This window comes from Dreissena polymorpha, chromosome 1 (genome assembly GCF_020536995.1).
Source record: "Dreissena polymorpha isolate Duluth1 chromosome 1, UMN_Dpol_1.0, whole genome shotgun sequence".
Lineage (NCBI taxonomy): Eukaryota > Metazoa > Mollusca > Bivalvia > Myida > Dreissenidae > Dreissena > Dreissena polymorpha.
In genome coordinates, this window is record NC_068355.1 from 36,334,929 (window position 1) to 36,347,895 (window position 12,967).

Here is a 12,967-nt window from a genome sequence, read left to right on the forward strand (position 1 = left end):
AGATGTTTGTTTTGGCAATCTTTAAACCGATGAGGAAATTATTGTTAGAGTTATGAAATAGTGAAAACAAAATGACCTGATACAAAATATTAATGTAAGGTAATTTTTAATTGACTTTATTTATTGATTTAATTGACTGATAATTTAATTTAATAGGGCATATTTCAAGTGGTTGAAGAAAAAAATCATGAACATATTTGAAAAACTTATGTATACAGACTGACCCACTCAAAGTTGAGGAAAAATCTTTTTCATATACAATACAAGATACATGTATAAGGTACATAAAGTGCATGTAATGTGGGAAAAGTAATAGAGATCTTGCAATCATAAATGATTGAGAAGCTTTACTCAATGTTTACATTGAGTTGTGCATAATATAAATAAACATTTGTTCTGGAAGGTCAGTTTGTCTATTTAGAATGTTTGGAGATGGTGATGGGAGTTGAAAACAGACTCTCAGCATGTTCTCTAGAATTACAGTTTTCAAGATTTTTTTCCTAAAGGCCTGCAGATAATAACTTGAGTTTTGGTGTGTGGTCTATCGACATAACTGACAGATCAAGTTTGAGTTTCTTTCCAGTCCATTCATTTTTTTACAAGGTTAGGGGCCTTGGACTTTTATTATCCCCCGCCATAGGCGGAGGGATATTGTTTTGGTGTTGTCCGTCCGTTTGTCCGTCCGTCCGTCCATCCGTCCGTCCGGCACTTTTGTGTCTGGAGCCATAACTTGGAAGTGCTTTGGCCGATTTCATTGAAACTTGGTATGAGTATTATATGGATAAGAGGATGATGCACGCCAAATGGCATTGTACACCATCTGTTAATAACGGAGTTATGGCCCTATGTATCTTGAAAAAATGCTTTTTTCAGTGTCAAATATAACACTTTTGTGTCCAGAAGCATATTGGTGCGGGATATCAAGTCAACGAATTTGCTTGTTAAAATAACACTTTTCTGGTTTTTTTCCCAAATTGCTTTATGAAACCAACCTTATTTTTGGTATTTGAGTCTTCCTTCATGACTTGCAGATCAAGTTCAATTTTTTTTCCGGTCCATTGATTTTTGAGGCAGTTACAGGCTGTAAACTGAACAATTTTCCGTATTTTTTTCAGAAACTATTTCAGATATCTGCAAGACTTTCAGATCAGGGCTGAGTTTTGTTACTTATGTTAAATTAAGAGACAAAATTTGCTAGGGGGCAATTGGGGCAACTGTGCCTTACAGTGCCCCAGATAATTATTTGGGAAATAGGGTTTTCACCCATTTATTTTGAAAAATAGGGTGATTTCATTCTTGAAATAGGGTGAAATGAGTTATAAAAAGGTATACCTTAAAATCATTGATGCTTTACTTCTGTTGAAACTGCACACTTGTATGGATTCAATAAAACTGTAAACTATTATAATAACTTTAATAAACTGATATTTCATAACATCTGTAATCCTTGAAACTGTCCATAATAAAAACTTTAAAAAAGAATTATGTTAATTGACATCTTTGTAACTGTTAAACATATAGACTGATATTTTGGCGCAACAATCGCAGACGTTTTCGACCTCTTTTAAACATATTTATTTCGGATCGTTATAGAAACTGAAAGTACAGACGCTTTACAAATACATGCACAATGATTGATAGATAAATTCAGATTGAGAACGCATGTATGTCATCGTAAATAATTTGGTCAGACGCTTTCTTTAACTCTGAAATCTGGTCCGCAGAGCGTTTGAATAACTTTGACTGTTTTCCTGCTCTGTCATCCAGGCGCTTGCTGAATGAAACTGTCGCCGCGTTACAAGAATAATTCCAAAGAGCAAATACCTAAAATGAGCAATGCATTTTAGATCGAAGCGATTGTACCGTACGCATTAAATTTGCAGAATTTGCGTAATTGTCAAATTGTTTGCGTTTTCAATACGCATGATATTGTATTTCTTTGCGTTTTTAGATATTTTAATAGAGTGAAAGACGCAGATACGCAGCTTATCTGTGGCACTGGCCTTACATACACATTTCTTGTTTGACCTGGAATTTATACACCAGGAAAACATACTTAGCAATTATCTATAGTTGTGATTCATTATATGTATATTTTAATGTTTATGTGTAAATCTGTACATGTTTTAAATTTATGTCAAGGCTTTGCAGTTGTTTTATTTGCCTGTAACTCAATATAATTATGTTTTGAATAAAACTTACCATGTTTTCAAGCCTAGTAAAAGAGGCCAAGGAAATAATGATGTTGGGTTGATGACTTTTTGCTTAATTCTGTCAAAATAGGAATCTTTCACAGTCAAAAGGGAGACACGTTTTTTTGTTGTGTGTTTAATGCAAGCACTTGTGAGCACTTTTTATTGCTTTGTCACATTTTTATACGCCCGTATAAAATACGGGACGTATTATGTGAAACCCCTTGGCGGGCGGGCGGGCGGCGGGCGGGCGGCGGGCGGAAGGCATCACTTTGTCCGGACTCTAATTCAAATTGTACTCATCCGATCTTCACCAAACTTGGTCAGCAGTTGCATCTAGTTGATATCTAGGCCAAGTTCGAATATGGGTCATGCCGGGTCAAAAACTAGGTCATAGGGTCAAAAAGTGCATTTTCAAAGGGGCCACTTTGTCCGGACTCTATTTCAAATTGTATTCATCCGATCTTCACCAAACTTGGTCAGCAGTTGCATCTAGTTGATATATAGGCCAAGTTCGAATATGGGTCATGCCGGGTCAAAAACTAGGTCATAGGGTCAATTAGTGCATTTTCAACGGCGCCACTTTGTCCGGACTCTAATTCAAATTGTATTCATCCGATCTTCACCAAACTTGGTCAGTAGTTGCATCTAGTTGATATCTAGGTCAAGTCCGAATATGGATCATTCCGGGTCAAAAACTAGGTCACAGGGTCACTTAGTGCATTTCAAGAATTGAGCATGGTGTCCGCTCTCTAATTGAAGTAGTTTTCATCCAATCTTCACAAAACTTGGTCAGAAGTTGTATCTAGACAATATCTAGGTCAAGTTCGAATATGGGTCATGCCGGGTCAAAATCTAGGTCACGGGGTCACTTAGTGCATTTCAAGGATTTAGCATGGTGTCCGCTCTCTAATTGAAGTAGTTTTCATCTGATCTTCACCAAATTTGGTCAGAAGTTGTGTCTAAATGATATCCAGGTCAGATTTAAATATGGGTAATGCCGGGTCAAAAACTAGGTCATGAGGTCAATTAGTGCATTTTAAGCATTTAGCATGGTGTCAGCTCTCTATTTGAAGTAGTTTTCATCTGATCTTCACCAAATTTGGTCAGAAGTTGTGTCTTCATGATACGTAGGTCAAGTTCAAATATGGGTCATGATAAAGTTATCAAGTTGTCCAAAACCTTCAAACGGGCGTATCTTGTGACAGTTTGGCACTCTTGTTCAGTGATTATTATACATGTACAGCAGGCTTTCACAAGGAAAAATATTAAGTGTCTTCAATTTCTTATAAAACTTGTAAATCCATTTAGCTACTTCAAGATTTACTGCTAACTTTTACAATGGAGCTGTGTTGTGGGAAATCTGGTCTTAATATATAATGCATGTTTGTAAAGTGTTGTCCCAGATTAACCAGTGCTGTTTGTATGCGCTAAGTATGCAGGGACGACACTTTCCACTTTGTTAAAATTGTTGTTAAAAGGAGGTCTCTTTGAAACACTCATCTAGTGTAGCTGGAATGTGTTGTCCCTGATTAGTGTAGCTGGAATGTGTTGTCCCTGACTAGTGTAGCTGGAATGTGTTGTCCCTGACTAGTGTAGCTGGAATGTGTTGTCCCTGACTAGTGTAGCTGGAATGTGTTGTCCCTGATTAGTGTAGCTGGAATGTGTTGTCCCTGACTAGTGTAGCTGGAATGTGTTGTCCCTGATTAGTGTAGCTGGAATGTGTTGTCCCTGACTAGTGTAGCTGGAATGTGTTGTCCCTGACTAGTGTAGCTGGAATGTGTTGTCCCTGACTAGTGTAGCTGGAATGTGTTGTCCCTGACTAGTGTAGCTGGAATGTGTTGTCCCTGACTAGTGTAGCTGGAATGTGTTGTCCCTGACTAGTGTAGCTGGAATGTGTTGTCCCTGACTAGTGTAGCTGGAATGTGTTGTCCCTGATTAGTGTAGCTGGAATGTGTTGTCCCTGACTAGTGTAGCTGGAATGTGTTGTCCCTGATTAGTGTAGCTGGAATGTGTTGTCCCTGACTAGTGTAGCTGGAATGTGTTGTCCCTGATTAGTCTTTATAGACTGTACTGAGGCTAATCAATGATAGCATTTTACTCTCATGCATTAAACTCATTTTTTTAAGAATAAGGCTATATTTATCCCGCAGTTACATCTATTTGTACCTTTAAATCCATTGAACTTCAAGGTAAATAGCTACATGAACCATGTACAATTCATCTTGTAGTGTCATGTATTTGTGTGCCTTTCTCATTGCAGCGTCATGTCCCCACATGGTGCAGGCACCGACTGTGATATCAATGGTGGGACTACCTGCCCGTGGAAAGACATACATGTCCAAGAAGCTGACCAGATACCTCAACTGGATCGGAATACGCACCAAAGGTAGGTCCTCTCACTAGTAACACGGTAGTGTTTAATGTTTAGTTTAAACCTATTTGAGATTGATTGTAACAAAAGTCTTAGGAATATTGAGGCACTGCTGCTGTGGAGTCAGTTTTCAGGGTAGAACCAGTACTTGGTGCCTTTTGGGTCAGATAAATGCTCCCACAGCCGTACAGATGGAACCTAGACCTCCTTGAAGCTGACGGCTATGCGACCACAACAACCTGGTATTCATACAAATTAAAAGGGTCCAGTTAAAAGACTTAAATGTAGTACATGTAGTCCCAGCAGTACAACGGGTGGATCCTAAAAGTATGCAATAACTGTGAATGGTAGTTAATATCTTAATATCACATGTGTTCTTCTAGCTTTGATGTATTTGTCTATTTGAAGTATTTTGTGACAAAAAATGTAAATGTTATTGGTAGCCCAAAATTTTCAAGCAGAATGGGCACGAAAAACATAGCTTTTACTAATATTAATGATGATAGTAAACAATAGAACAGATTAAATATAGATTTATACAGTCACACTCGAGTCGCCTCAAACATGGCCCAACAGACAGATGTAGCAGTGTGAAACATTGTAAGATCAGCCTGTTGGTTCAATTCTAAGGTCAATAGTATAATTCACTTAACAGTACATCTTATATGGTTGTATTGGTCATCCATCATGCTTCTAGAGATAGCTTTTTATGCCCCCCTTCAAAGAAGAGGGGGTATATTGTTTTGCACATGTCAGTCCGTCCATCCGTATGTCTGTCCGTCAGTCCACCAGATTGTTTCCTGATGATAACTCAAGAACGCTTAGGCCTAGGATCATGAAACTTCATAGGTACATTGACCATGACTCGAGATGACCCCTATTGATTTTGAAATCACTAGGTCAAAGGTCAAGGTCACGGTGACCTGAAATAGTAAAATGGTTACCAGATGATAACTGAAGAACGCTTATGCCTAGGATCATGAAACTTCATAGGTACATTGATCATGACTCGCAGATGACCACTATTCATTTTCAGGTCACTTAAGGTCAAAGGTTAAGGTCACGGTGACCCGAAATAGGAAAATGGTTTCTGGATGATAACTCAAGAACACTTATGCCTAGTATCATGAAATTTCATAGGTACATTGATCATGACTGGCAGATGACCCCTATTGATTTTCAGGTCACTAGGTCAAAGGTCAAGGTCATGGTGACTCAACTAAGAAAAATGGTTTTTCCGATGATAACTCAAGAAAGCTTACGCCTAGGATCATGAAACTTCATAGGTACATTGATCATGACTCGCAGATGACCCCTATTGACTTTCAGGTCACTAGGTCAAAGGTCAAGGTCATGGTGACTCAACTTAGAAAAATGGTTCTGGATGATAACTTAAGAACCTTGGTTAAAGTTTTGCAATAACTTTTGCATTATTGACAATAGCAACTTGATATTTGGCATGCATATGTATCTCATGGAGCTGCACATTTCTGAAGTGAAGTTCAAGATCAAGGTCATCCTTCAAGGTCAAATGTCAAATATATGGCTTCAAAGCGGCGCAGTAGGGGGCATTGTGTTTCTGACAAACACATCTCTTGTTTTCTTAAGTATAACATGAATTTTGGCATAAGTGACTATTTAAAGATTTGATAAGATAATTCCACTAAACATGTGTAAATCACCTGTGATGTGTGCATGTTTATACAACAATCAATACACCCACGCTTTCCATTTTTGCGCCCTTTCTTTTGAGACAAGAATCAACAGAATATAAATAAGCACTGTTTATTTAAAGATAAAATTTGTCAAGGTCGCGTTAACACATACATTCGGAACTGTGTTTTGGATGACAATCGCATTATGAGAGTTGCCCCATTTCAAAATTAACAAAAGGAATCCGTGTTTTTTCATGCACAATTTTCTCGAACCATTGTTGTTTTAGCAGTTATGTAATATACTATATTTCAATGTACATGCAATTTGTCAATAGTATTCATCATGTCTCAGAAGAAAATTAATGAAACGGTAAAGGGCATTGTTAAAGGCCTTTTGAGATGCAAATGCAGTTACAGAAGCATTCAAAATGAACTAAAAAAGATGGGCCATGCTATTTCTTTGGGAAGTATACAAAATGTTCAACATGACGCACTTTACAGCGCAGTACAACGCCTGGTGGTGCTTCAAATTCAACTTTAAGTCGACATCCATATAAGGTCTGACCTCATGATGTTGTATGCTAAATTCGCCGCTGGATTTCTAAAATCAATCCGCCGACCCAGAGAAAAATGGCATTGGACACAGGAATGTCCAAGAAAACAGTATACTACCTCATCAGGAATGTTTTGAAAGCTAAACTATGGAAGAAATGCTAGGTTCATTACCTCAACATGGCACAGATTGCATGCCTACAAGTGCTGTCGCTCATAAAGCATGCACTCTCATTGGTCAATATTTATTGTCCAATACAAGGATGCTCCGCCTTTAGGCAGGCTTTAGTTTAGTAAAGCAGTACATGTCATTGACAGAGGATCGTAAATAGGCTTTCAACAAATTTGGCAAAGTCATTATAGCTTTGATCTTGAGAATGGCTAGTTGCAGATACTTCAAAAATACACTGATCAAAAAAGTTCAATTGCCCCGCCGAGGGACGGTTTCGAAATTCAAGCACCCCAGCGAGGGACTTTTAAATGGCTTGTGGAAAGCACTGATACTCTGTCACTAGGTCAAATGGAGGAGGAAGCTTTGTAACACTTAGAGGTCACAATCTACATGTATATACAACTTGGTGGGAATGCTTATATTGTCTGAGTGATAAACTAAGGTTTTGTGGATTAACAAAGTGGTCCTAACTTTATCCTACCAAATAAATGTTTCTTGCAAATATCAATCAAAATCCCTCTAGGGCTCTCTGGGTCTCCTTGTTTGGACTAACTGCATAATTTTACATAAACAATGCTTTTAGAGGACACCTAATTTTCGCTCCACTTTCATAAGGTACATGTAATAAAGACCTGACATATTAAGAAAATATCATCACAAACATTAATTTTGTTCCTGTTTTTACATGATCATTGTTGATTGTGTGTATTGTACAGCCTTCAATGTGGGAGAGTACCGTAGGGCGGCCACAAAACTCACCACTCACGATTTCTTTAGACCCGACAACCCAGAGGCTGAGAATTTAAGAACGTGAGTAAAACCAACCCAATCCAGAGAACAGTGGCGTGTCATACCGCTTCTGCTTGATTGTTGCACAACATATTCGAACATACACTGACTTACTTACTTGGACCTCTTGCATGGAATCCTGTCTGTGTTTCTTTGATATAATTGGAAAATGATTAGAAATAATTGTGCTGTATTAAACTAAAGATTTCGAAAAACAAAAACTTTAAGGTTTTGTATTGTGCCTTGCTGTTGTCAAGGTGCATGATGATTTATTATGTTTGTTTTTGCTGAGATAACTTGTAGTAAGGTTACAACATTTCATCGTACACTTATCTTTTTTTAATCCATGTTTCAAAGGAATGAACAGGATTCTGCAAGACCTGACTTTTTGTTAAAATAACCACAGCTGCTGACAACACAGCTACCCTTCAGTCATAAAGGGAAAATACTCAAGTTTTAGCCTGGGAATTCCCATTGTCTGAGGGTGGGTGGGATCCAAATGTTTATAAATAGATGTCCTATCATTCCAGTGTTCAATGTGGGCGAATATCGAAGGGCTGCCACTGACCAGTATCGGAATCATAATTTTTTCGATACATCCAATTCAGAAGCTTTGGCTCTAAGACAGTAAGTTACTGCATCGTAGTTTTGAGAGCATTCTTTGTGAAATATATAACGGATAGACACCTTTTATAGTTCTTAATTGTTACTCTAATTTACAAATTCAACTAAATGTGCACTCTTGTTTGTTAATTTGTTGTTAAGTTGCTTAGACATTCTTTCTAATTAAGCTTTTTGTTCCTTATTATCTTCTAATCCCCAAGGTCATGATAATGGCGGAGGGTATATATTCTTATCCCTGTCAATGTGTGTGTTTTTCTGTGGGACTTTTTGTTACCGGCTCATCACTTTGTTAAACACTATGGGATAATGAAAAATTCCCACAAATGATAATCATATTAAAACGTCCTGTCTTGTGCAAAAACCATGCTGCTTGCATCAAGCTAAGGTCACATCTGGCACTTTTTAGTTTTTGCATATTACTTATACAGCTGTATGTGTATTGTCAAGGTTTGTGTACCACAGCTAATAACTTTGTTGTGCCTTGTGGGATTAAAAATATATATGCGCTATTGACTTGACTCTTGAATTTTTTCCATATTCCTTATTTTGCCAATAACTTGTACATATTTTATGGCATTTCAAAATAAAGTTGCCCAAATAATCATAATACCTAAGCAATGTGTCCTGTGAAGCAACCTTATCAGTTGCTTCAAGCTCCTTAGTGAAAGAAGATTTTCTTGCCACTTAGATACGTATTTTGATGCATTTGTAGTCCCTTCGAAAGTTAAATGTAATTAAAGACCTTTCTTACTAGATTCAAGTTTTAAAAACTTCATTTCTGACCCTTAGATACTGATCAGCAGCAAACAGCATAAAACAGCGAGGTACTCCCAGGCTGTTATGGTTTTATGCTGTTTGCACATAGTCATTTTCACTTAGCTTCCGAGTGGGAAAGGTTTAAAGTGCACTCTCAAACAAAACTTGTTTCTGTGTTCGTGCAGTGAAAGATAGCTGGGACATCCATGTTGTTTTGACTTATATATATTCCATTCTTTTTTTTCAATGGTACCTTGTTTTTCTTTCCTATTTATTGCAAATACACTGTTGATTCACAATGACTGGTAGCAAGTTTAGCCTAATGCTAATTTTGTTATAAGGTAAAATCACACTTCTAGATGCTAAAACTGAGACGCATTTATACAAGTTTTCATTATAAGGTTGAGGAATATACTGAAATTACTAGTTCAATTTTTGGTATCTTACCAAAGCTTCTGAACTGATTGGCTGGGTTACATTTTGTTTTCATACGTTCACCATCCCATGACTGTTTACCCTTCACTGTTCACCTCGCATGCCCTGTGCTATTGTTGCTTTGCACTTTGTTGCTACATTTAACTAACAGACGTGATTGCTTGTTATAATGTTCACTAATTTGCTATTGTTATGTTATTTTGTTACATTAAATGTTGAACACGGTAACTGATTTTGTATGTATGACAATAATGTATTGAGTATTTGAACTTAAAATTAAATGTATGATAGTGACCATAGATCACTACTGGATAGTCTAGATAACTTTAACAAACTTTAAAGACACAAATATATGAGAGCCTTAATTGCTGTGGGAAATGGGTCTCAATGCATGTGCATAAAGTGTTGTCCCAGATTAGCCTGAACAGTCGGCATGACAGGCTATTAAGGGACATCACTATGTGCCTTAACTGGATTTTCACTGAAAAGAGACTTTCTTTAAATGAAAAATACAATAAAATCGAAATGTGTCATTCCTGCTTGACAAGCCTGTGCAGACTGTTCAGTCTAATCTGGGAAGACATTTTACACACTTGCAATAAACCACGTTTTCAAGAGCAAGGCTCATATTTTTTTTACATCTCAAACGTTTTTGCAATCAAAGAAATAACAACATCCTACATGTACATGTATGTGGCCAGGAGAAATACCAACATCCTATGTGGCCAGGAGAAATACCATCATCCTACATGTATCCTATGTGGCCAGGAGAAATATCAATCAGACCTTCTAGTTGGATTATTAACTTTTCTGTAAGCAACAGCATCCAGGATCTATCATGTGTCTCAGGCTTCAGTAAACAATCATCTTACTAAATGTGGGACACAATAAAATGCTTTTTTTATTCCTGAAGTCTCTGTTGTGCATGGAGAAATGCCTGTACCGGTATTTTAGTATTGCTTTGTAAAAATGTTAGAAATTCTGTGTCATTTATAACAATTAGTGTACTGGGTGAAGATTATTGTTTGAACAAATGGGTATTTGCTTAACATTTAAATAATTGCGAAACAGCAGCTGCTTATTAATGTATGTGTTTGTATTTTGATGCAGTACAAGTGTGTTCAGGTTTGTTGAGAAAATAAGGATGATATTGATTGAGACTTACTGAATATTCAATAAGGATGTTATTGATTGAGACTTACTGAATATTCAATAAGGATGATATTGATTGAGACTTACTGAATATTCAATAAGGATGATTTTGATTGAGACTTACTGAATATTCAATAAGGATGTTATTGATTGAGACTTACTGAATATTCAATAAGGATGATATTGATTGAGACTTACTGAATATTCAATAAGGATGATATTGATTGAGACTTACTGAATATTCAATAAGGATGTTATTGATTGAGACTTACTGAATATTCAATAAGGATGATTTTGATTGAGACTTACTGAATATTCAATAAGGATGTTATTGATTGAGACTTACTGAATATTCAATAAGGATGATATTGATTGAGACTTACTGAATATTCAATAATGTTAAGCTTTTGCTTTTTTTTCTAAAGAATAAATTAATTTTTCCCTCTGAATGAAAACATTATACTTTTGCAGTGGTTTTAAGATCCTGATACAGCTTTTTCTGCCATTTTGCATTCACATGAAAAATGTTATAATGGACCATAGACTAAAATGTACTGTAACTTTTGAAAACAGAATTAATGATGCAACATTGTGGACAAAAAATCTTTTCATAAAAATTTATTCTGGGCAGAATTAGGGAATACAGTAATGGTATTGTTTTCTGTGCTTCTTTCATGTATCTCATGCAGAGAATTATAAACTTTATAAGTATTGAAACGATTAAATTATATACATGGTAATTATAGAGGCAAATAAAAGGAAGAAAAGATTGCAGGTACTACTACACTTTTTAGCTCACCTGAGCACTTTGTGATCGCCTTTTGTCCGTTGTCAGTATTCCGTTGTGCGGCGTCAACATTTGCCTTGTTAACTCTCTAGAGGCCACATTTATTGTCCAATCTTCATGAAATTCGGTCAGAATATTGGTCTCAATTATATCTTGGATGAGTTCGAAAATGGTTACGTTTGCTTGAAAAAACATAGCTGCCAAGGGGCGGGGCAATTTTCCTTTTATGGCTATATATGGATATAGTTAAATCTTGTTAACACTCTAGAGGCCACATTTATTGTCTGATCTTCATGAAACTTGGTCTGAAGATTTTATCCAAATAATATCTTGGATGAGTTAAAAAATGATGCCGGTTGGTTGAAAAACATGGCTGCCAGGTGGCGGGGCATTTTTCCTTATATGGCTGTAGTAAAACCTTGTTAACACTCTAGAGGCCACATTTATTTTCCAATGTTCATGAAACTTGCTCAGAAGATTTGTCCCTATGATATCTTGGATGAGTTAAAAAATGGTAACCTTTGCTTGAAAAACATGGCTGCCAAGGGGCGGGGCATTTTTCCTTATATGGCTTTATATGACTATAGTAAAATCTTCTTAACACTCTAGAGGCCACATTTGTTGTCCAATCTTCATGAAACTTGGTCAGAAGATTCATCCCAGTAATATCTTGGACGAGAAATAAAATGATGCCGGTTGATTGAAAAACATGGCAGCCAGGAGGAGGGGCATTTTTCCTAATATGGCTATAGTAAAACCTAATTTTGTTAACAATCTAGAGGCCACATTTATTTTCTGATCTTCATGAAACTTGGTCAGAACATTTGTCCCAATGATATCTTGGATGAGTTTGAAAATGGTAACCTTAACTTGAAAAACATGGCTGCCAAGGGGCAGGACATTTTTCCTTATATGGCTATATTTGGCTATAATAAAATCTTGTTAACACTCTAGAGGCCACATTTATTGTCAAATCTTCATGAAACTTGGTCAGAAGATTCATGCCAATAATATCTTAGACAAGTGCAAAAATTATGCCCTTTGGTTGAAAAACATGGCTGCCAGAGGGCGGAGCATTTTTCCTTATATGGCTTTAGTAAAACCATGTTAACACTCCAGAAGCCACATTTATTTTCCGATCTTCATGAAACTTGGTCAGAAGATTTGTCCCAATGATATTTTGGATGAGTCCGAAAATGGTTTTGGTTGCTTTAAAAACATGGCCACCAGGGGCGGGGCATTTTTCCTTATATGGCTATATATGGCTATATTCAAACCTTGTCAACACTCTAGAGGCCACATTTATTGTCCAATTTTCATGAAATTTGGTCAGAAGATAGGTCGTCATGATATCTTGGATGAGTTTGACATTAATGATGTTTTCTTGAAAAACATGGCTTCCAAGGGGCGGGGTATTTTTCCTTATATGGCTATAGTAAAATCTTGTTAACACTCTAGAGGCCACATTTACTGTCTGGT

General features: G+C 36.7%; 1 protein-coding gene across 11 annotated transcripts in view; it reads left to right on the forward strand.

Annotated features, from left to right (window-relative positions):
- Nucleotides 1-12,967, forward strand: part of LOC127877004 (6-phosphofructo-2-kinase/fructose-2,6-bisphosphatase-like) — a 370,857-nt gene that overhangs the window by 21,843 nt on the left and 336,047 nt on the right. For 8 of the 11 annotated variants that reach the window (XR_008048207.1, XR_008048218.1, XR_008048196.1 and 5 more), the window contains exons 2-3: nucleotides 4,456-4,581; nucleotides 8,265-8,361. Coding sequence is in view for 7 of the 11 variants with exons in the window: in XM_052422587.1 (XP_052278547.1) it covers nucleotides 4,456-4,581; nucleotides 8,265-8,361 (223 nt within the window). In the remaining 4 variants the exon portion in view is untranslated. Of the gene's footprint in view, nucleotides 1-4,455; nucleotides 4,582-7,661; nucleotides 7,756-8,264; nucleotides 8,362-12,967 lie in introns of all 11 variants that reach the window. The other 3 variants (XM_052422605.1, XM_052422638.1, XM_052422596.1) reach the window with 1 other exon arrangement.